Source organism: Branchiostoma belcheri, unplaced genomic scaffold (genome assembly GCF_001625305.1).
Source record: "Branchiostoma belcheri isolate BF01 breed outbred unplaced genomic scaffold, Haploidv18h27 scaffold53, whole genome shotgun sequence".
NCBI lineage: Eukaryota > Metazoa > Chordata > Leptocardii > Amphioxiformes > Branchiostomatidae > Branchiostoma > Branchiostoma belcheri.
Genome location: NW_017804165.1, coordinates 1,699,530 through 1,722,568, shown reverse-complemented (window position 1 = coordinate 1,722,568; position 23,039 = coordinate 1,699,530). Strand labels below are relative to the sequence as shown.

The 23,039-nt window shown below is 41.5% G+C and overlaps 3 protein-coding genes across 5 annotated transcripts; 1 reads left to right on the top strand and 2 right to left on the bottom strand.

Annotated features, from left to right (window-relative positions):
• Window positions 1-113: 113 nt before the first annotated feature.
• On the bottom strand, window positions 114-5,374 carry LOC109480954 (squalene monooxygenase-like). Of its 3 annotated transcripts, none has more exons than XM_019783411.1 (12): window positions 5,119-5,374; window positions 4,511-4,664; window positions 4,097-4,177; window positions 3,289-3,514; window positions 2,905-3,085; window positions 2,529-2,625; window positions 2,076-2,281; window positions 1,852-1,931; window positions 1,597-1,692; window positions 1,109-1,348; window positions 647-734; window positions 114-427 (listed from the first exon to the last, which is right to left on the bottom strand). In XM_019783411.1, the coding sequence occupies exons 1-12, from the start codon at window positions 5,142-5,144 to the stop codon at window positions 229-231; spliced, it is 1,674 nt and encodes a 557-aa protein (XP_019638970.1). In that variant the 5' UTR covers window positions 5,145-5,374; the 3' UTR covers window positions 114-228. The 3 variants fall into 3 exon arrangements, with proteins under 3 accessions (XP_019638970.1, XP_019638969.1, XP_019638971.1); XM_019783410.1 differs by having other exon boundaries at window positions 115-427; window positions 4,097-4,180; XM_019783412.1 differs by lacking the exon at window positions 4,097-4,177 and having other exon boundaries at window positions 229-427.
• A 2,040-nt stretch (window positions 5,375-7,414) lies between these two features.
• Window positions 7,415-19,061, top strand: LOC109480877 (serine-rich adhesin for platelets-like). Its single transcript, XM_019783207.1, has 15 exons — window positions 7,415-7,549; window positions 9,478-9,546; window positions 10,095-10,160; window positions 11,615-11,628; window positions 11,772-11,929; window positions 12,101-12,215; window positions 12,466-12,592; window positions 12,794-12,919; window positions 13,420-13,559; window positions 14,955-15,050; window positions 15,241-15,401; window positions 15,728-15,924; window positions 16,173-16,384; window positions 16,643-16,827; window positions 17,098-19,061. The coding sequence occupies exons 1-15, from the start codon at window positions 7,478-7,480 to the stop codon at window positions 18,981-18,983; spliced, it is 3,624 nt and encodes a 1,207-aa protein (XP_019638766.1). The 5' UTR covers window positions 7,415-7,477; the 3' UTR covers window positions 18,984-19,061.
• A 213-nt stretch (window positions 19,062-19,274) lies between these two features.
• On the bottom strand, window positions 19,275-21,554 carry LOC109480998 (Rieske domain-containing protein-like). The gene is made up of 3 exons (XM_019783476.1): window positions 21,111-21,554; window positions 20,593-20,627; window positions 19,275-20,097 (listed from the first exon to the last, which is right to left on the bottom strand). Exons 1-3 carry the CDS (start codon window positions 21,292-21,294, stop codon window positions 19,810-19,812), a joined length of 507 nt encoding a protein of 168 aa, XP_019639035.1. The 5' UTR covers window positions 21,295-21,554; the 3' UTR covers window positions 19,275-19,809.
• Window positions 21,555-23,039: the final 1,485 nt, after the last annotated feature.

Below are 23,039 nucleotides of genomic sequence, written 5' to 3'. Positions count from 1 at the left end.
AGTACATATTACAATTTTACAACATTAGGGTGTATAAACATTTCTCTGAATTCGATGAAATGGATGAAGTTACTATATCTTACATAAAACTAATTTCTCAACCAGACTGTTTGTTGCATAACAATATATACTAGTAGTCTGAATTATATACATTCTGTTTTACATGAAACAAAGATTATCTTATGTATATTATGTATATACAGTAGTGATTTTCACTCTTAGAAAGTTCTATGTCGACAGATAGACTGAATAGAACTCAGACCAGATGAGGGGAAACAGAATCCCGCAGGCTTTGTACAAAATGGCGGCAAAGTTGTACATGGCGCGGTGGACAGCCCACCACGGCTGCGACTTGAAGGCAAAGTACCCAGCATACATTGCAACAGCAAAGAAGTGACCAATGAGGAGGGTGGGTCTGGGGGTCAACCTGTTGACAAAATAGAATAATCTAGTTAGAAGTCCTCTTCAAAACATTGGACTTTTTTTCTTTCTAGTTATTTAGTATCGTCATTATATACTTTTGAGCACTCATCAGGATAACCTAGTCAGAAACGTCACAACCCAAACACTTCAAAGCAATGGCTACTTAACCTGTGTATGTTATGTACACATAACATTATTGCTACATGTAGAAAAGGGTACTCACACAGACAGCAGTCCTATAGGTCCTGACTGGGCAGATCCACCCAGGTCAAAGTAGCTGAAACATGCCTGCTTCATCTGCTTCAAATGTTCTGTAAGGAGGAAGAAGTACAGAGAAAGGTTATCACTATGTACGTTATGAATACATATTGCATTTGTGAGAGTACACAACAATTGAAAACAAAGAAAAAATATCACTTCTTGTGCCAAAAAGTACAGTTCTTCTGCTTCCTTCATATTCAGTGTGCTTTTGGGTTCTTTTTCTGAAAGTCCACTCCTTTCATACATTTAAGTACATCTTACTAACAACCATATGTCACACTAACTTCATCTGTTGCAGGCTGGTTTGATCAAGGGCCAGTGCAAGTTAGGCACAGGCAGACATCAAAATAGATGCAAAGCTTGAATGTCATCTGTGCTAATTAACCTGCATATAAGTACAGGTCTATCTCTCAAGCATTCTCACCATCCTGAGCAGCAAACAGCTGGTACAGTGCCATCGCCAGCACATTCACCACGAAGGAGTGGGACTGTTTCCTGCCCCAGTGGAAGTCCTTCAGTGCCTGGGACATGGCGGCGGTGTCGCCGAGCTCCGGGATTCGCTGGATCAGACCGCGCCAGATCAGGACGTCGTTCAGGGCCACACTCATGCCGCCTCCCGTCAGGGGATGTCTCATGTTGTAGGCATCACCCAGCAACAGGACACCTGCAGGGAACAGTAACTCAACTGTCAAGGAGGACTACAGCATTTGGTATAATATGACAAGTCTTCAACAGAACAATATGCTAATTTGTCATGGGACTACCACTATCATCATTATCATCCCAGACTGGCATAGTACAAATCTGTCCTGTCATTTGTTTCTAGACAACTCTATTTCAAACAGGTTGTTTAAAAATTACAGTGGAGTTATTCTAATATAATAATAACATGACTATGAAACAATGACTTACCTGGCTTTTGTACTGGGGCTGGGGGTAGGAAGCTATTGGGCATGCTCCGTACCCTGTCGTTCTGCAAAGCATCCGTGAATGGCTCTTTCAGGTGATCTTGAAAGGAAATGTAACAGTTAGAAATATCTAAAAAAATAACATGAAACTTAGGACATGAAAGTTGTCCACATTGTCCAGACCTTTTAGTCAACCATCATTGTAAACCGATAGATTCTGAATTTTGAATTGACCAGAGCATTATGCAACACTTGTTACCTGGTAGCTGTGGTAGAATCTTGGTACTCAGGTAACCTTTCATGTCTCTTGGCATGTCTCCCTGTACATCCACCAGCACTCTGCAGGGATTAAGTACACATTTTTACAAATCTTAATAACAAAAAATATTTCATTTATCTGTCAACAAGAAATGCTCAGAATCGTGCCAAGTTTAGAGTTAAGTCTAGCTTGTTGACCCTACAGCTGATGAAAGTAAACCTTACCTGGTGTCATTAGAAGCGATCTGGTAGACCAGCAGAGGACTGGGGTCTGCTAAGACGACCTCTGCATGGTGCTTCTCAAACTGGGGACAGTTGATCATGATGGTCCCCACAAAGTGGGAGGTGGTGTTCACCTTAGACTTCACCAGGGTCTTCCGGAACCTGGAGAAGCAGCCGTCTGCAACTACTGTGAGGGGAGCTCGCAACTCCTGGGGAGGAGACAGGAATCATGTTGCTCGTTACTGAGGGAGGCTATTTTTGGATCATTCTGGGATATTTTCTGTGCCTATTTCTTAATAGTCTACCTCTTTTAAATGAAGGCCAACTATTAGAAACCAGGTACAATCAGAACAGCTGAGAAGGCTAGGAAGAGTGGAGGATAGAGACAGTGTAATCTTACACATTAATTTGTACAAAATAACTGATCCCCTACCACATGTATCTTACGGTTCTCACCTTGACAGTATCAGTCTGTTTGTCCTTGTAGACGACACCCACAATACGTCCATCTTCTTCCAACAGTTTTGTCACTGTTCCCTCCATCATGGTTACACTATCAAAGGTATGAAGTATTTGTATAAACATCTACTGTCCAACATCTCATGTCTACAAAAGGCAGCACTTATCAATTGTAACAGTTACATACATAGTCTAATAAAGAACATGTACAGGAGTTACATAAGTTACAATAAAACTGTTAGGGAGTAAAACCATATCTAAAGTGACTCAAGTAAATAATTCTTGATTTAAGGCTAGATACAGACTTTTCTAAAGACAAATAAATGAAACTCGAGAATTAACTGAATATAAGAAATGGTCCAACTGTTCTCACCTTGCTTGTTTCTGTGCTTCCTTGCGGAGTCCCATGATGAACCTGCCGTGGTGGAAGGCCCTCCCCTCCATCACAGCACAGCTGTCATCCTTGGGGTACGGCAGCTTCACATTTTTACCAGACTCCAGGTCGTGGACCACGTAGCCTTGAACATGATGGGCATCAATACCTTCTACTGCACCTGTTAAATTTAAAAAAATGTATAGAAAACATGAATTATTTTTTTAAGTAACATTGAACAAAAATGAATAAATAAATGAAAATGAATAAAAATTTCTTTTACTCTTTATTTTCACCCTCAACCCCTCCTCCATCAACACTCATAAACTGCACCTTACAAAACATGACCAGCCTATCTACTGAAGCTTGGTGCACTGTTCTTACCCCCGAGACCCAGAGCCTTGAGAGCTTGCACCCCGCCTGGCTGTAACAGTTCTCCCACGATCCTGTCAGGTTCCCGCAGGTCCCGTTCGATCACGACCACCCTCCTCCTGTCCTGTCCCAGGGCGGCGGCCATGGCAGATCCCAGGACTCCGGCACCAACCACCAGAACTTCTGGTTCTTCTGGGATTTCTCTCTGGGTGATACTTCCATTGGTGACTGCTGTTCTCTGCATTATGAGACAAAATTAATCTTTAGCATGCTATAAGTTGTATTTGATTCAGATGAAATATGCAACTTAATCATATTTTAACAAAATCTACATTGAGCAGACAAAAGTGTCTCTAAATTTGAGGAAAAACTTATTAATAATGATAATCCACACAGGTAACAAATGTGCATTTTAATCTGATACAATACAGATATAATCCCTTACCGACTTGCATAAGCATAAGTTGCATTTTTAGGCCAGCTATTGGATCACGCACAAACAGCGTGTACCTTGGATGGAAACTTTGTTTGCCAACCTATCACGTCACAACCCCTGCATGTCAATACAATGTATTTACTTTGTGGTCGTTCAGTGTTGGCGGAATTTGGCCAAGCCTTCAAAGATATGATAAACCATGTCAGCATTAAAGCACTCACCAGGATAAGACAGGCTGCAAAGATCTAGCAGACAGATGATACATAATTACTAAAAGCTTCACTTGCTAATTGTCACAGTATGTGACATATCTTTTGAATTTCTGATACTTATATTGCAAAACCTTTTGGCTTTGTCATGACAAAAAATAAAATTGTTACCTACTTTTAATATTGAAATTCCAGTCTCTGTCAGCCTCACTTTACAGCCAGTCTCACTAAGGCCTGGGAGTGCAAAGGATACCCTCTTCTGTCAAAGAGGATAATGCAAGAGGTCAAATTTGGCTGCACTTTTATGTATAATGGTTAGATGGCGCTGATAGGCAATTAGACATGCTTTGTTTTAATACGCGCGCGACAAGTCAAGAAACCGACAACTTATATGGCGTAAAAAAAAACGTTATGGCACTCAAAAGTCCCGATGCAGAGCCTGCTAAGGAGACTAGTGTTGACGCCAGAGGTGTACTTGTTTCTTCAACTATATGTAACGTTTTTAAGTCTATATGTCATACTATGCTGCATCTGCACTAATTTGAAAGATTCACCTCTTGAAATTGAATTATAGAATGTAGAACGTTACCTTAGATTTGGGGGGATTTTTCCGTCCATGATAGTGGTAATATATTAGGAGCTCCACCACCAAGTAAGCCGCTACCGCCAACTTGAACTCTTTCCCGGTGTACTGGTACAGGTCTTCTCCATGTTTAGCCATGAACAAGAGCAGGGCAAAAAGTCTGTGGATAAGAACGTTCCAGAAAGAAAAGTCAAACGTCGCCATCAGAAATCTCTTGAAACCTTGCAGAAACGAATTATTTGTAACGCTGATAAATCTTCTCTATTTGTGCAAGTAAAACCTAGCTGTTCCATTTATCACACAGACATGGACTTGTAATCACTTATGTTATAGTTATATATACCCACAGTGACACGGCCACTCTTCCTAAAAGTAACGTTATGATGAAAAGAAACCCCGTCGTATCTTGAGTCGTAACATTAAGGTACGAAAGCAGCTTTCGTTAATAGTACGTAATGACTGTGTTCAATACTATGGTCACTTTATAAACTAGGTCACTTTGCAAAATTAACACGTGCTGGCTCATGTGCTCTTCTCGTTTACTCCTTCGTGTGGAATACTACAACAGAAACTCTCTAAAAAGGCAAAGGAACCATAAATTGTTAAAAGCTCACCTGAGGGCGCCTGGAGGCAAAGACATTTTTCCACGCCGAAAGGAACCGTGATCACACAGGTCGGGGATGGCAACTCCTTGCTTGAACGCTCGTTTTCTCGTTCGCAGAGGAATCGAGATAAAGTGAGACTGCCTTGACAAAATCTAGGGAAGAGCTAATCTGATTTAATACTGTGGTGATCTTCTGAAATGATATTTGGTATCTAGGGCAGATCTACTGTGTCTTGCCCGGTGTGTCAAAAGACTCACGTCCCCATCGCATGATTGCCGGGTGTGGACCAATGGGAGCCCGGCACACATGGCCTGATGGCGGGACGCGGACCAATGGGAGCGCGGCGCTCATGGCGCGCGGTCGCACGATGTGGATCTGCCAATCACAGCGGAGAGGAAGACATTTGAAACCTTCGGCGCGGAAAGTGGTTAGCCTCCCCAGCAGACTTCTTTGGTGGAGTATTTGCCATTTGTACTTTATCCTCTATTAAATTACTTACAGTTTATGATTCCTTCCATGGTCATACCAGCCTATGATGTTAAAAGCTGTAGCTATCGGAACACGGCAATATCAGAAAATCGTATGTGCTTAGCAAAACGACAATCTTATGTAAGACGACCCGGAGCCTGATATGGAGGCTATCATTGCGAGGTGCGTCGTCTGCTAGTCACCAGGTCATCATGACATGAACACTACTCTCCAAGCAGAGGTTTGGTTTTTTGGATTATATTTGGCGTGTTTGTAGGCTTTTTTTTTTATCGGGGTTTCTTTTTTGCACTGGATTTTTTTTTGGTGGGTAGGGGGGGGGGGTCCAGTGCAAAAAAGAAACCCCGATAAAAAAAGCCTAAACACACGCCAAAAATAACCCAAAACCCGAACCTCTGCTTGGAGAGTATTGAACACTGCGTCTTGTAGTCACGTATACAGTACATACATGGCTATGCACTGGGAGTGGAGGGGAAGATGCTAACACATCATTTTGTAAACGGGCCAGGAATTCAGTGTATTGTATAGTAAAGATCTACAAGCTATTGGATACATAACCTATCTTACATAACGTTAGTACATATTGAAAGAAACAAACCAAAGCAGTATGCGAAAATCACAACAAGCAAAGAACGCCAGCTAAAAAATCGCGGATTGGTTCGGTGTTTGTTTCCTTTCTTTCTTATCTTTCTTTCATCTGCTTCAGAACCTTTTAAATATCGATCTGACAAAGCATATGTCACAGACATGATACACAAAATTTCACAGCGGGCATTGAAAAAAAAAGTTGGATCTTTTGCGCATTTATAGCCCGCCCGTCGTGTTCAATTAAACAGTTCTTTGATCTTAGTCCCGATATCATCTGCGAAGAGGATAAATACAATATTAAGGATTTCATTAAGGGATTTATGTTTGTACTGACCTGGATTGTGTCTCGTTCATTGATTTATAGCCATCAATGCACATAATAAAAACATATAGAAAGCCAGATGGCAAAGATGTGCCCATATGGTGTTGCATCATTTAAAATCTGGCCAGTTCCTTTGTCGCTTCCTCGTCATGTTTACCTATGGCCACATTATCTGACAATGGTGAAAGGTGTGTGTTTAGTTAAACTATTTTATATGTATCTGTATATATATGAATATACATATACATACATCTACGGCTACACAAACTGCAAATATGCACGGAGATGTGAGTTTTCGGTTGGATGTAGGGGTGTAAACATGAAAATAAGGATGGCCCTCAGGGCACCAACCACATGGCTAGTGAGTAATTACTAGTACTGTACTATAAATGGTATAATACGTAGAGGCACCTGTCAAACAAGAAAGTGGGTCAAACTAGCCACTATAGCTAGCTGAAAATAACTGGTAAATCTGTAGCTGTGCCGGCCAGCGAAAGCATAGGAATGCGATTTAAGGCCCAAATGCACTGTAGGTCAAAGGGGCAGTAAAGAGTAATAGGCAAACTGTTTATATTATCAGTTCATCTGTCCTGTCCCATAGTCCTGCTCTGGATATCGTTACCAGCACAGATCCCATGGGATTGCACAGAAAACACTAATCATCACCGGCCTATCCAGGGCGAAACCAATGCCATCGACAGTTTAGGGGTGTTAGCTTTTATGTAACTTATTCCGAGCAAAAGTTGTCCTTGTAGTACGCTAATCCCGTATAAAAGGGGTAGATTTCCTGCTTTCGTTATCATGAAAATTTACACAAAGCAACTTCTATGCTTTTACGTCCCTTACGAAGACACTAAGGATTTGCACTTTACCATCCTTTACCGGGCATGATGTGGAATATCCCGACCTAAACGTAAACACTTCGTCAGTTCACTATCATGATCCTTGGCGGTCCATGTTGTTGCAGCCGATATGTCGACTTCAGTGACAATAGTCGGTGGTGTGAAACTCGCCCAAAAGCTTAATGACACTAAGCTGAGTAAGGTAAGACATGTGGTGCTTCAGATTAACTTATGATTTATGTCATGTGTCGCTTCTTCGCCCTGTTTCAATATACCCGGGTTCTTTTTTTCTGAAGCTGAGTTATTTAAACCATAGACCACTGGCCAGCGCTGGTGGTCTCACGAACCGACACAGGATCACCCTTTGAAACGTTTTTCTGTTGTGGTATTATATATATGTTCACTGAGAAATAAGCCATAATAGCATGCCTTCGGGCATAACTTTAATAGTGATAAGTCGTTTTTCGCGATACTGTCGTTTTTCACCATACTCCCTTCTTGTCACGATTGGATCAGTTTACAAATCCGTCCACAGAAAAACATGTAGTTTTTCCCAGCATGAGATTTGTTTGTACCGGGCTGCGCCTGGCGGACCTTTGATTAATTACGGGTCTTGCTCCATGCTCCTTACAAAGCTATTATTCATTTAGGCCTCAATGACGTGATTTTATGGACGGCATCCTTTGGACAACCCAAAACTTATGCATGCACGCAAAATAAAGATGCCTACATTATATAAAAGACTTAGAACTTGAAGCAGCTCTTCCCCGGGCGCATTGTCGCAAATCAGGTAACATTATATTCAAAGACCGTGGCTTGTTCAATTCCATAGCTCCGCAAATCTTTGCCTGTAGATCCGGAATGGCATATAATTTTTCGTGAAAACAAAACAAAACAATAACAAAACGGCGGCGTAAAATTATAGATGCGCGTGCGGATGACATCCATGAAATTTATTAAGTGTGCGTGGCTTTAGGTACAATTTCCAAGTAAATGAATGTTATTCTAGTGGAATTACATATAGTATCAGATAACAAAACGGCGGCGAAAAATTATAGATGCGTCTGTGGGTGGCATCCATGAAATCTATTAAATGTGGCCTTAGGTACAATCCAAGTAAATGAATGTTATTCCAGTGGAATTACACGGTAGTATCAGATAACTTCTTCCAATAACATCGTAGAGTAATCGTTCGTATCTCGTATTTTGATGCTGTACAAGCTTTTAACAAGAAGATACGTGCCTCAATTCCTGATTGTCCGTTTCACAAACTAATCGACTTTAGAGGATAAAATCTGACACAACGGGAACGTGCCTTCCACTTCTAATAGCGCTTATAATTTATGTATAAAGCAGCATATCCTGTAATGCTGTAATGACTTGAATCACTCGCTGTTAGTATTAGGAACTGGTGGAATAATTAGGTTAATCATCGAAGCTTCACGGTAAGCACATTAAGTGTAACATATGTTTCTACTGATCCTGTTCTTTCTGTTTCATCTACATAAGCTTAGGGACCGTCTTCATGCGCACGGAAACGTTGTTGTTGTCTCTGTTGCAATGGATTCGCTCTCGTTCGTCGGAAGATGGTCCTACTTGCTTGTTAAGCACGCTTCCAATGAACCTTAAAAATAAATCCGGAGCAAAATTTTATTAATGTGTGTTTACAAGAGAAATAGAACTTGCGGTCAATTCTATGTGATGCACTTTTTTATCGTATAATGACAGCCTTTATTTGTAAACTATTAATATGATAAAACTATAACTACAAAAGAGAAGGATGGAGCGGAACTTGACGATCCCAGACGTCAGGACAGACGGAGCCTGCGTTCCCGCGATATCGGGATGTCTTTCCGGCAGAGCTGCCATCGCCTTCGGAATCCTGTTTTGTAGTATATATGTAACGCTGTGGGCTATTTGGCTGGCGCTTTCATATCACCGTTTATTTGGCTTATGACGTTATAAGAAGCCCACTAGCTACGATGAAGCACAGCGGTAACCCTTTATCAATAAATATGACGTTACTCCCGTTTAATTTGAAAAGTCGGAACGTTGGCCGCTCCCCGACCTCACGACTAGGCAAAGGTGACTTGATCTTGTAAAGTTCAAAGATGGTTTGTTGTGTTGCAGGTACAAACGGTTTCGATGTTGGTGCCACATCGCTCGAGAGATGAAGAAATGAAGACCCAAGACAAATTTGTAAGGCAATTAAGAACGTGCTGGTCAGACCAGGAAAACCATAAGGCGGGGGTGTGGGGTTGGGCAAAACTGTACTTGTATTAAATAAAAGAGGGGAAGAGAGACCGTAAATGATTTCCCCTGGACTGCCATAGTATTTGGTATGTGAACCAACTTCCATGTGGGTTATTTTCTCCGTCATTCACACACGTCATTCTCCAATAATAGTGTTATATATGCTGGATGCTGCTATAGAGATGACCACATGCTATAGAGATGTCCTTCCTGGTCACAGGCCGTCCATAAATAAGGTAGATAATTATGTAGCACGCGGTTGAGTAGTTGTGAAAGTGCTCAGCAACGTGCGCGAATGTGTTGATGCGAAAGTACTAGTAGCATGAAAGAACTTTTCAAAAGCGAATCCTCAAATGGTTTGTATTGATTGTTTTTATAGCAAAACAGCCGGAGTGAAGAGTCCTTTTATGTAAGGAATGCAGCAAAAGAATGCAGTAAAATCCAATGAACTTCCAATGTTCCACGTCTTGACGTGCTTTCATATTTCCTTTCAGCAAACCCAGCGGTACGAGGAGTGTACAAGGCTGGTGGCCGGTAAGACTCGTCATCACTGGCGCGTCTGAAGCTCTCAACAGGCTTGGTCCAGGGGAGGAACATGTCACCGTTTTTGAGCGGAGGACAGATGAAACTATGAAACTCCTCTTGCGAAACTCTCCTCCCTAGAGGCATTGAACACTGTTTCCAGTATCAGGGACCACATGTACGATGCATTGTCATCATCATTCCACTCAATGTGTTTACTTAACTGCCCAACCGTGACAGTGAAACAAGAAATTGTTTCAAAGTACGACGAACTCATGGTGAAATGAATATCACTTATCGTTAGCTAGGATTGGTTGGTGCTAACGTAAACAGAAAAGGTAAAATGTCACTACGTTAGTATTTTCTTATATATATTCCAGATTTACCGTAGGAAGGCCTGATAAAACCTGTATGTATATATAAACAGATCAAGATTAAAGATACGTGTTTGAAAGATTAACTAAAACTTCACTGAAATGGTCTCTGTCTTCATTTACGTACAACATTCAATAGTCACCCTGGGAACGAGTGAATATCGCCAGTGATTCCTGCTATCTGATTGGATGTCGTACAATACAGAAGAAAAATGGCGGCTTTTTTATCAGACGACTTTTACAGCAGATAAGCAAATATTTGTCAGGAAACTCAGGATTGCAAGAAATACAGGAAATCTGGTAAGTAGCCTTGGATCTTTGAAGGCTTACAACATGATGTAAAAAATCTCCGGGTTTCGCAGTTTGAAAAGGCACAGCTTAGTGAGCTAGCGTCGACTCGTTCGTTCTTGAAGTTGACCTCATCAATGTCTTCCCACCGCATGTAGGCGCGCATGTAGCTGGTATTTATACTCTTTCTTTCGTGACTTGCCGGCAAAAGTAGCGTTACGGATCCTTTGCAAGGTCAGATATCATACAAGCAATTTGGATTTTTTTGTTCGATTATTTCTTGAAGAAAGTAGATAAATCTTACTAAAATAGTCTTCTTCTGATATGTGACCTTGGGTCACACTTCCGCTAGAAGTCACTCGGTCGTCGTCTCCTTTTTGGCAACAATGAAACGAAAATGCATTGGTGACTATATAACAAGGGACAACACTATAGACAGGATCTTGATTATATCTTAAGAACGCCGGTTCACTATAGACAGAGGCCTTACTCAACCGTATGCGGTATAATCAAGGTAACCTTTGGCTTTGGGCTGGCCGTGGCGACGCAGGTTATATACAACGTATTTCATAAGTCTTCATGAGTCGCCACGGCTAGCTTTGAGTGTGGTTTACAAATAGAGTGATTGCGAAATCGTTTGAACGAGAAAATAATAATGGAAGGAAGATTCATGTAAATTATGAATGTGGTATTTCTGTATCCTCATTGTGTTTAAAACTTTTGCATGTGTGCAGCAACTGAATTGCCAAATCCTTACTGGACGATGACTGCCCAGTTTTTCCCACACAGGAAGATGCTGAAACATTAGGAGCTGTGCACCATTGACTCAGATACCAGTGGACAGGTAAAAAAAAATCCTCTACAAAAGTATACTTTCTGTGATCAAATGATTTAGATTGGAAAACATGTGAAAAGCCCAAAAATATGTAATCATTACCAAAATATTTGTAGTGCATCTTTACAAACTCTTATTGATACCGCTCATAGGAGACACAGACACAGCTACCATCTAGAGTCATATGCAAGTTGTCAGGTTTCAGCCATGATTTCCCTTGGATGGCTCTCTGAGGATGGTCAGGGTGGTCAGCTACACGCTGCAACCAGAAAAGGGAAGGTCCATATTGTCAAGAAACTGCTAAAGGAAGGTAAGAAATTTCTATGAAATTTTTATCTTTCTTGTACACAAAATGTTCCAAGCTTCTGTTGTGTTTGCACCTTATGGGACACTAGTGATGGAGGTTTTGAGCATGGACATCTTGGAGTTGACATGTCAATATATACATGTACTATGAAATGAATCTATCAAATTCCCACAGGAACTCGGGTGGATTATCCCAATTCTAGAGACCAGACTGCACTCTTCTGTGCCTGTTACTTGGGCAAAGAGAAGACTGTGAAGCTTCTTCTGAAGTATGGAGCCAATGCAAATGAGTAAGTGACTGTCCCTATAAATACAAAACATAATGTTACGTAGTACCTAGTCACTACCTACATTACACCATACACAAAAGAAGGGATACTTTTTTTATTACCAGACAGTAGTTATGTATGCCAGCACTGCATTTTTAAAGAATGGCTTTGAAGACATTGATATTCAGTAAGAATTTTCGTTGTTTCCAAAAAAAATGTTTAAAGTAAATAAGAAAAACCAATTCTTTGGCCTGATGTTGTTTTTCCTTAGACGTTCAGACAATGGCAGCACTCCTGTCCACGCGGCTGCCTGGAGCTGCAAGACTGGCATCCTGCTGAGGCTGGTCAGGGCAGGGGGGAACATCAGGCTGCATGACAACGAGGGAAGGACACCAAAGGTAGGGTGTACTTGTAGCAACAGATTCAGGGTTGATGCAAATGACATGGTTTGAAGCCAAACTTTTGGTATTGTGAAAAAATGGGGCATCCCTGTCCTTGGTGCTGAACTTGATATCAAGAGTGTGGTGACGACAACTTTTGTGAGGTTGTTATTTGTCATTTTTTGATCTTACAATAAGCGTGAGTCTTTATTTCTTCAGGATTGGGCACTGGAGAGAGACAAGAAGAAGAATAAGAAGATGTTAATCCTGCTGGACCAGATGTACATGCACGCTGTGGCCCTCAGCAATGGAGAAATCACTGGTGCAGCTGGAGAAACTGTCAAGGTAATGCAATTAATCAGTGATGTTAGTAGTTTGCCAATTTACAGATTTATGGAGTCACAGTTGAGTAGAATGTTAGGAAATACTTTAGGCCTTTCCTGTAGAACAGCTCAAATACTAGTAGATAACCTCTAGTGTACAAAATGGTCATACAATAGTTTTCTGTTTGGTCCACAGGAGAAAAAGTCATCAGCCAGTTCCCTGTTAGCCCTGCATACCTCTATGCCAAGGGGGAAGAAAAGTGTGGAACTTCTTGGATATGGAAGGGTACTAAAAAAACTACAAATTTTGTCAGCTATATCTATTTCACAGTGTTCAGTGCCTGTTGTAACTTGTGTTATTTCCGTCAGCATATTCAGTCTACAATGAATGTTTTTATCATCACTCTTTGAGCCTTCAGACCTAGACTTCCTAATATGTCCTGATTTCTTCTGAACCTGGAGTGAGCACTTTTCCATTTGTTTGAACCTTTGAGCATTTCCTCACTCTTCCTGTGACTGTAGATGTACACTGGGACTGGGAAGAACCAATCAGCAGGCTACATCTCTACCATCCCCATCATTCCTGAGACTCAGCTGTCAAAGGCCGAGGGGGGCACATCAGCCCTCAAGTATGTGACAGGAGGATTCTTCACAATGCAAAAGTAAGAGATACATGGGACATATTTCTGAACAGTAAATGACGGGTAAAATTGTTTTGCTACATACGTAAAAGCTTTCAGTTTGGTTTTTGCCACAACAATAAGTCACAAATATTTCATCATGCAGTGTGGTAAATTTAACAGACGCATTACAGATTCAGATTATTTGATGGAACCATAGAATAGTAGATGCAGATAGATAACATATTTGAATGTTGTATTATGAGGTAAGGTAATGGATTGAGTGCTCTATTTTCCAGAATGAACTGGAACCATAGTAGGGTAACAGTTAAGCAGTTAGAGCAGACAGAAGACAGGGCCAGACTGGATCTTCTGATGGATGAAGTACAAACTTTAGGGTATGTGGTGACCACAGTTATCTATCTAATCAATATTTCCTCTTATATATTAATTAATGTACCACCCTAGTTATCACATTGTGTTGCTGCAAATGACATGGTTTGAAGCCAAACTTTTGGTATTATGAAAAAATGGGGCGTCCCTGTCCTTGGTGCTGAACTTGATATCAGAGTGTGGTCATGACAACTTTTGTGAGGTTATTCATAATTTTTTGAGCCTCTATAGAAAAAGGATACTTTCACAGTACAAATAGACAGTATGCTGATAAATAATGTTATTTGTAACTTAATAATCTCTTTTGAAAAGCTGCTGGTGGTATAGAAAATTCAGTCTAATATAGTATTTGGTTTGTTCCAATCCTCAGCCACTTGCATCACCCGAACCTGCTCCTCCTGATGGCTGTGACCCACAGTGCCCTGCTGGATAACATGATGCTTGTGTTTGAACATGTGGAGTCAACTTCTCTTTTCTACCTGTTACATCAGGAGGTTAGTGTTCGAAATATATCTTTTGCTAACTCATGGTCATGAACCTGTGTTGTCTAAAGTCTTTGCAGGAGGAATTATTACTAGCTTGGTCCCCGCTGAAATACAGGCCAATGATGATGATGATTTATTTATTCATTTATTACATCTTAAGACGACTGGCTTACCCCTACAGCTATTATGATGATTACTAGCTTTTCATTTATTTTTGTTACACATCACACTCATATATTATGTAACTGTCAGCTTTTAACGATTCAAAGCTGTCACAGTATTGAAGTTATCAGTTACCTTACAGCCTGCAGAGGTAAATGTGAATTGTGAATACTATGTGGCTCGGTGAAGAAAATGTCTCTTTGATGAGCTATTCCAGAAAAGAAATGTCACCATGATGCTACAGCTTCCCATCATTTGATAAATATGTGTCATTCATAGTCACTGAGTCCTTTTAAAATCAGTCCCTTTGTTTCTCTCCCCAGAGACTGCTGTTCAAAGAAGAGACGGTGGTCAGCTTTCTCCTGCAGATTTGTGAAGCCCTTATCTACGTCCACAGCCGGGGCATCCTGCACTGCTGTGTCACCTCTCATGCTGCATACATTACCGGTGGGGACAGCTGCAAGCTGGGCAACTTTGAGTACGCTGTGGAAAAGTGAGAATGATATCTGTCACTTTCAACAAGTTCTGCAAAACATTTTGGCAAGTGTTTGGGGTGATGCATTGGGGCAAGTACAGTGGTATTTGCTTTTTCATTACTAATCCGTAGCATGATTGTATGATGTCTTGTCAACACCTATCAGCTACATGTTTCTCACTGATCTAACCATCTTTCTTTCTCCAAGATGTGAGAACCAGGCTCTGCAAAAGAAATCCTTAGTGCTCCAAAATTCCAGGCCTCTGGCAGCTTACAACTGGTTAGCCCCTGAAATCCATGCAGGGAGACCCCCAACCACCATGAGTGACATCTACAGCTTCTGTGCTCTCATATTTGAGATCTATACAGGTTGATATTGATATTCACCATCCATTATATGTACCATTGTTGAAATAATCAATTTTCACTTACCATTATATTTACCATTGTTGAAATAAAACAAAACAATATAGATTTTCAATGTGTTTTTCAATTAAGGTGGAGGAAGGTAAATGTAGGTCAAAGAAAACCTGCACCTGCAAGTCATGATTCAGGCACTCACAAATTGCATCATAAGCAGATTAGCAAAGACAATTTTTCATTTGCTTGCATACTGCTGTGTTCAGCATGATTCCTGTCAGTAGTGCCAGTAATTAGCCATTTAAACTGAAGGATTCTCTCCATAATTTCTGCAGGACAAGTACCCTTTGAGTCATTGGAGGCTCACGACTTCCGCAGACATGTTGCTACCGGTAAGAGGCTGCTTCAGCTGGAGGAAGGCAGTGTACCACTGGGGCTGGACCATCTGGTGACATGTGGCCTGTCTTACAGGGGTGTGGACAGGCTCACACCACTCACATCATACAGGGAACAACTCTGCAGGGAACTAGAGGTAACTCATACCCAGGTTTTTCTTAATCTTGAATGATCAGATATTGCCTATGGAAAGTTCAGATCTATTCCTTTTATATGGTACTGTCAGTGTTCCTACATATGTAAATGATGTAATTGTTGTGATGTAATGATGTAATACACTGCATTTACATTTTGTACATGTATATAATTTCAGCCTGAACTGTTGATCTATGTGAGAGAGACTACTGGTATATATTTACCTTCTCCATATTTCCAACATGACAGGTCCTGCAGCCTGCAAATAAATCACCTGGGCAGGTGTCCAGGTGTACCTACACAGTTGGTGCATCACCAAGCTGCCTTGGTGAGACGACTATGGACACAACACAGGACTCGGTGACTGATCAGGACCTGGTGGCCTCCCTGCCTGACTGTTTGGATGGGAAGGGCAGCCTTTCCTGTGACAGGACTAGCTCAATGAAGCAAAGTCCAAACAGGTAGAGTGTAAAACATGCATCTTAGTTGTTATGTCAGTAGGATGGTTGCTGTGTTTTGTTTGGTTGTTACTTTGTGCACTGTCAACATGTCATTTGATTGAGGTTGACTTTTGTTTTAATAGTTAAAATAACCTGAATGACAGATGCATGATAGGAGCTAAATGCTTTAACTGTAGGAATAATGATAGTAGGGAGTACAGTAACTGCTATTATATCTTAAATAAACGTCATTTTGATCTGTTTTTATGTTCTGTATAGGAGGTCGATACCAAAACAGGGGAGTCTGTCAGCCTGTGACACAAGTGACAAGGAGAACCTTCCAGCCTTCCCATCAAAGTTCCAGACTGTGCTCGACAACGCCTTACATGCTGTCAGCAACATAAGGGAAGACATCACCTTCCAGGAGAGCCCCATTCACTACCTGAGCACTCAGAACAAACAAGGTAAGGCAAAGGGTGTTTCTCTACAAAAAAGGGATTGATAAGGTACATCACCGTACACGCGTTCATTATGAGTCTACTGAGCTTTGATATTTTGATTCCTATGTGCATTTTATATTTGATCAAAGTATTTACTTTAATTTGTGGCTTAGCTGATAACAGTGTTATGTTTCTTCAATAATGGCATTCCTATTACATGTTTAAAATGCAGGTAGATAGGAAATGGTCACTTCATAGATGTTCATAGATTATCCTCTAATAAATTTAAAACAGTGCTTCAAGAGAGGAATGAAACCAGTGGGGCAGACGAAGGTGTGGTCATCTTCAGAAGGGATCACGAACTCAAGATATACAACAACCCAGAGGACATTGAGATATACGACACTCACATGCCTGGAGAACAGCACACCCACTCCACACCTATTGTGTCAAGCAGGCTGCACCAGAAGCTACAATCTCTTTTAAAAGAGAGTCCTCTACAGCCGCATTATGAGCCTAGCACCAGCTCAAGTTCACTGAGTAAACGATGGAGCTTCCTGGCCAGGAAATCCAAGTCTGTTGGGCAGCTCATTCAAACATTTGAAGCCAAAGCAAGAGGGCAGGATACAAAATCAAACAGAGCATCAAAGTCTGATTTAGCTGCACAAGATGCAGATTCTTCCTTGTACAGTGCAGAGAAGGAAGACATGTCAATAAGTGCCAAAGAGCAGAAGCAGATGGAAGCAAGACCAAATCTGAACAGATCTGATGAAAACGGAGGATCCAAATCTCCAAACGTCACAAGTACAGTGCTTGACAAGGATTATAGCAGTAGCAGCATCTCAGAGGCAAACACCACTACTGATTTGCACTGGCAATCAGCAATTGACAGGTCAGCTGCTACAGTGACAGACTACCAAGACATGAGTAAAGCAGATGATTCTGCTGTATCTCTCAGCCTGGACAGGAAGGAGTCCTTCTACATGGAGACTCAGGACCAAGACAGTGTCATAATGTCGAGGGAGGCAGGTTCTTGTGCAGCTCCTGTTGAGGTTCAGTACTGGCCACAGCAAGTAGAGACACAGGAACGCTGCAGCGACACCAATGACAAAGCAGAATGTATGGCCACTGCTAGCACAGTAGAGGCAAGTAATGCACAGGGTGACAGTGAGCTACCAGCAAATCTACTGAGCCAACCAAACTTTCTAGATTGCCGTTTCAAGTCCCTGCAGGAATGCCAGGCTATGGACAAAATGAGCTTCACAACTGACTCCAGTTTCATCAGCAGTGGTACAGAGGACACCAGTGACAGTGAAGATGACAGTGGCAGCTCCACAAGCAAAGAGTCTCTCCAGCTGGACCCAGCGTCTCACGTTCTCAGCAAGGATGGTGGGGACTTGCGTGTTGTACATCACAAATTCTTGCAGTCTCTCCAGGAAAGGTCAGCTTTTGAGGATGACTTGACACAGGTTTCTGCCTTAGAAATGTCAGGGACAAGCCTGGACCAACCAGATAATGAAGCTAAAGGAGACATACCTTCAACTGAAAGTGACCCAATGACAAGAGAGGGTGAAGAGTTGACAACAGAAGGTCAACAACAGTCTGTGCCCATGGAGAGCTTTCATCCAGCAAAAGTACAGGCAGTCCTCACAAGTAGGTCCAGGAATGACAGCATCCTCTCTGAAACAAGCCTGGAAGTTTCCGCCATCACATCCTCAGCCGTGCTCAATCATAGCACATCAATCAGCAACAGTGAGAGCAAGGATGGCAGCATCACGTCTACTTCAAGCCTGGAAGTCTTGTCCTTGACCAAAGCCTTAGAAGAGATGGTTCCCGTAAAATCTCAACTAACCAACATCAGAATGCTGGAGTCCCCAACAGTGAAGGCTGTTGAGATGTCAGAAAGCTCATCAGAAGGAAGTGAAGATGGTTCAGATGACAACTGGATGTTTGGAGATGGGGACGGTCGTGGAGCTGGTCAGAGTAAGCAGATTAGCAATGACACCGAGAATACTGCATCTCCAGAGACAGATAGGAAGATGGAATTCACCAGAGAGGTAGAAGTCTTTGGAAGAGGTGACTGTGGGGAGAGAGGTAATGGAGTAGATGATAGCCAGGATAAAGAGCAAGGTTCACACGAGTGTGGTAGGAAGAAAACAAGAGTGGAGACATATGTTTGAAATAATGTTACATTGCACATACTGCTTGTTTGACTTAAGGGTACAGACGTTTTTGGCTTGGAACCTTTGACAAGTAGTTTTTTGTCAAATGTTTCAATTTCGAGGAAGAGATATTAGTAAATGTTGTCCATGTTTAGTAAGGTAACAATGGTAGATTTGTTTTGATGTATCTGAGGTCATTGTATCTGAAAGACCAGGTAGCAGACTGAGGTCTCAGCTCTATCTTTGTCAGAGTTGTTTTCTAAAGTTACTGTCTAGTTGTTTGATGAAATTGAACTGTTATTCTTGCAAACTCTAGATATGTTGGTAACTTGCTACTTGTGGAAGATACCCAATGTGATGGAAAGTTATGATTGCAACTTCTACTTGATACACTTCAGTTGCCAAATGCTGCTATGAGATTTTTCTTAAAAGTTGACAACAGGTTACTGGTATATTTGATTTTTTTCAATTGATTGTTATTCTGGAGTTTCATGTGTGTACTTTGAACAGCACATTGTTGAATACTGTTAAACTATGGTTTGAATAGTGATTAGGGCATCTGCCAATAAGGTTGATTAACATAAGGCACAACAGTAGTTTTATTACATTTGGAATATACATTTGAAACTGCAATTGTCAAACTGGGAAGAAAGTGTACTACTACATACAGCTTTCTATGATGTCACATTTTAATTCAACAACAGAAAACTGTTTAACAAACCCTGGCAAGACAAGACAAGACTAAATGCATAGAAATTCATATTTCCTGATCAATATGATTCCCATCTTTCATCCATATTAACAATGGAAAAGAATAACATGTAAAGATTGCTGTAGTTGCAGTTCAAGTTGTGCCTCGTTTGCTTGCACTGACTAACTTTTTGTACTCCTCTGAGTAGTAATAGTCAGAATCAACCTTCTGTTCATCGTTAGATAAAGTCACATAAATGTTTCCATCCCTGACTTCTGCCGTGTGTGTTCGTTGCTTCACCCCTTTTGAAGTCCATCTTGTCTTGGGTGGTCTCTGCTTTATTGTGGCAGGGTCTATGGCACGGTACAGGCTCTCACCAGTTGCTAGGGTGATCTTGATCTTGTGCCACGGACAGACAATACAGGCATGGCCTGCTATGTCCTAGAAGGGAAAGTAGAAACCAGTAAAATGCATGAGTGGCAGAACCTTAAGCTAGAAATCTTAAGAGATTATAAAAACACATACTAAAATATGTAATGAAGTTCTAAAACAATTAAAATATGGGTGACGGGTAAATTGAAAGGCTAATCTGGAGTAAAACACACAAAATGGGCTGGTACCATGCACTAGAGCTGTTACACTTTCAAGTCTTTCATTCAGCCCCTGCCACTATTGGTACAGGTGTTTCTGCTCCGTTGCACATATTCAATACATGTAGCTACAATGTGCTTTGGTGTATGCTAAATTGGGGGCATTGTTCAAAAAGATGTTATTACCTTTTCTATAATCCATTAGGACTACCTATTATCAAGTAACTACCACCTTGATAGCATCAACACATGAAAAGTATAGAAGGAATTGAACCTGAAAAAAATAATCAAAGTTTTGATCTTCCATCTTAAACAGAGCAAATCTTTAAAAGCATCAACAGCTCACCTCGATGTCACCATCTTGTAAAGGTCCTCCTGCATCTATGAAGATAAAAGAAATAAAAGATCCCATAATTAATGCATCACTTGTAAATGCTCTGCTGGTTTGGTGCTTAGCAACCAAGGTGATATGTTCCATATGGGACAACCTCTCTAATACAATTGGAAATTTGATATGCCTTCCCTTACACAATATGTACTGGACAAGTACTGATGATGGACCATTGATTGCGGAATTCTCTTACAATGAAGAGTTTTGTGAACATATGTAGGTCATGTAGGAATTGATTACTCTCTGTCCCCATCCCCGTTTTACCTGTATCATGATAATCATGAGGACGTAACTTAGCAACCAGGGGACGCACATACAGGTGTTTCCTATCTTTATACAATGGGCTCTGGTAACTACATATATTGGCTTGCGTTATTTGAAGCGTTACACAGGAATACATACATTTTAAGCTCGATTCCTCACATATTTAGTACAATACCTGCCCTGCTAATAGTATTGGGGTTCAAACTCACGATGGCATATCCTGTCCATGGAGTAGCAGCCGCCCAGGTGGTGGAAGACCACCACGTCCCTGCCGTGCACCTGCCCGCTCCACCTGCCCTCCCTCAGCAGCTGCGCCTCCGTACACACCAGGACAGGTTCCTGGGTTAAGCTGACGGCATCGGGGGAAGACCTAGCAGCTACAGCTCCGTCCATAATTTGCAAGTCAGTCTGGCTATGTCCCTGCACAGAGTAACCTGCTTGAAAACACCAAAGGTCAATTTACCCTGAGAGATAAGACTTCAGACAGATATCAAAGCGCCCCCGACGCTGTGTACATTGTGCAGACGGCTACAAAATGAGCCCAAGTCAGTCGATGTTGAGTCACTGATCTCGAAAGCTTTCGTGCTTGCGGACGCCGGGTTCCAAGTGAACCGAACCTGTGCACACACGTTCATTCACAAGCCACAGCAGGGTTCTGGGGAACCCGGAAGTGGATACATGGGCCATACCACTTTATCAGAAAAAGGGTTACCGTAGTGACATTGGTAAAAGAATACTCTTCATCCCACCGTGGATAAAATCATTTCTTATATCAAAACCAACATGTTAATTTCCTAAGTGAATGATCGGTATTATTGTAGTTGATTGTAGGGCAAATTCCGTCATTGCTTTGACTTAGTGGCAGTTCCAACATACGCCGCTAGGTATCGTTTTTGTATTGTCTTGCTCTTGATTGTTGCACATTATGTAATACTAGTAAATAAAGGTCACAGAATATGCTACTACAACACGTCTGACATGACAACAAATGGTCTCATCCCTATGGGCAAAAATGTCCTCTTAATCGCGGCAAAAACAAATTGCAGTCAGGATCATTATGACCAGTATTACGTTTTCTTGGGATAATTTCGACTGCAAGTGTATGTGGAATGCAATCATTTTTTGAAAGTCAGATGTCTCTGGGACATGTGGGATACCCCAGGTTTTAGCTCTGGAGCCTGAGGCGGCCAATGGATACAGGCATGGAGTCAAATGATACAGGCGGCTAACATAAGTCCCCTTGCCCCACCGAATCTGCTTGGAGATCAGCTCTAGAACACCATGTCTACTTCCAAGGCCCATGAGACCACGCCTCCTGAAAGAGACAAGGTAGTTGATTTGCTGTTCCGTCTAGTTTCTTACCCGATAAACAATTCCTTGAAATTGTCGATCTTGATCATATTACAGCATCTTTACTTGAGCGTAGCTACTTGTTTAACATAAAAAAGTATAAGTCACGTTTTCTGACTGTTGGCAGCCGACGTGGCTTTGAATGACGAGCGACTGCTAGGGAGGGGGGAGGTGAATATACGGAACAGCCAAGTTTCCCGCCCTTCCCAGAAGTTTGACGTTAGTTTGAAGCGGGACCTTGTAGGAGAAGGACGGCAGGGATTTTATGCAGAGGTAAGGCAACTTGTCTTCTCACGTATCCCTACAAAGTTTGGCGATTGAAGTTGATAAAATCAAGGTTTATTTATGGACAACATTTCTAACCGAGAGAAGAACGTCATGGGAAAGTTTCTGACTGTGGGAAAGCGGAGAGGTTCACCCGCGGCACGGGTAGGGTTGGCGGGATTGTCCCGGGACAGAAATCTGATAGTGAACGTTCCCAGAAAATAAATGTGATACGCTTGGGAACTTTCTCGGGTGAACTGAATTATGCTTACATATATGTAGACGTAAGTTGTTACACACAGTTGTTACTAAAATTCAATTGTACGTTCCTGTATTACAAGACATGTAAGGGTAACGTGGGAAGTTTGACTTGTATATTTTGTCGGACTCATGCCATGGTCTATGCTCTCAGTTTCCCTGTTTCTGTCTTTATTTTGTTCAAATGTTTGTACAAGTAAGATGCACCACTACTATAGCAAAATGATCATGGTAAAATTTGCAGACTATTGTAACATCTTTGGGTT

Coding starts and splice junctions, on each gene's coding strand:
- LOC109480954 (XM_019783410.1), bottom strand. CDS start 5,144: ATGTCTTTGCCTCCAGGCGCCCTCAG. Junction 3,515..4,096: donor CTGGAATTTCAATATTAAAA/GTAGGTAACAAT, acceptor CTCATAATGCAG/AGAACAGCAGTCACCAATGG. Junction 1,693..1,851: donor GATTCTACCACAGCTACCAG/GTAACAAGTGTT, acceptor TTTCCTTTCAAG/ATCACCTGAAAGAGCCATTC.
- LOC109480877 (XM_019783207.1), top strand. CDS start 7,478: ATGTCGACTTCAGTGACAATAGTCGGTGGTGTGAAACTCGCCCAAAAG. Junction 9,547..10,094: donor TGAAGACCCAAGACAAATTT/GTAAGGCAATTA, acceptor ATTTCCTTTCAG/CAAACCCAGCGGTACGAGGA. Junction 13,560..14,954: donor GGATTCTTCACAATGCAAAA/GTAAGAGATACA, acceptor CTACGTCCACAG/CCGGGGCATCCTGCACTGCT.
- LOC109480998 (XM_019783476.1), bottom strand. CDS start 21,294: ATGGACGGAGCTGTAGCTGCTAGGTCTTCCCCCGATGCCGTCAGCTTA. Junction 20,628..21,110: donor CATGGACAGGATATGCCATC/GTGAGTTTGAAC, acceptor TTATCTTCATAG/ATGCAGGAGGACCTTTACAA. Junction 20,098..20,592: donor TACAAGATGGTGACATCGAG/GTGAGCTGTTGA, acceptor TTTCCCTTCTAG/GACATAGCAGGCCATGCCTG.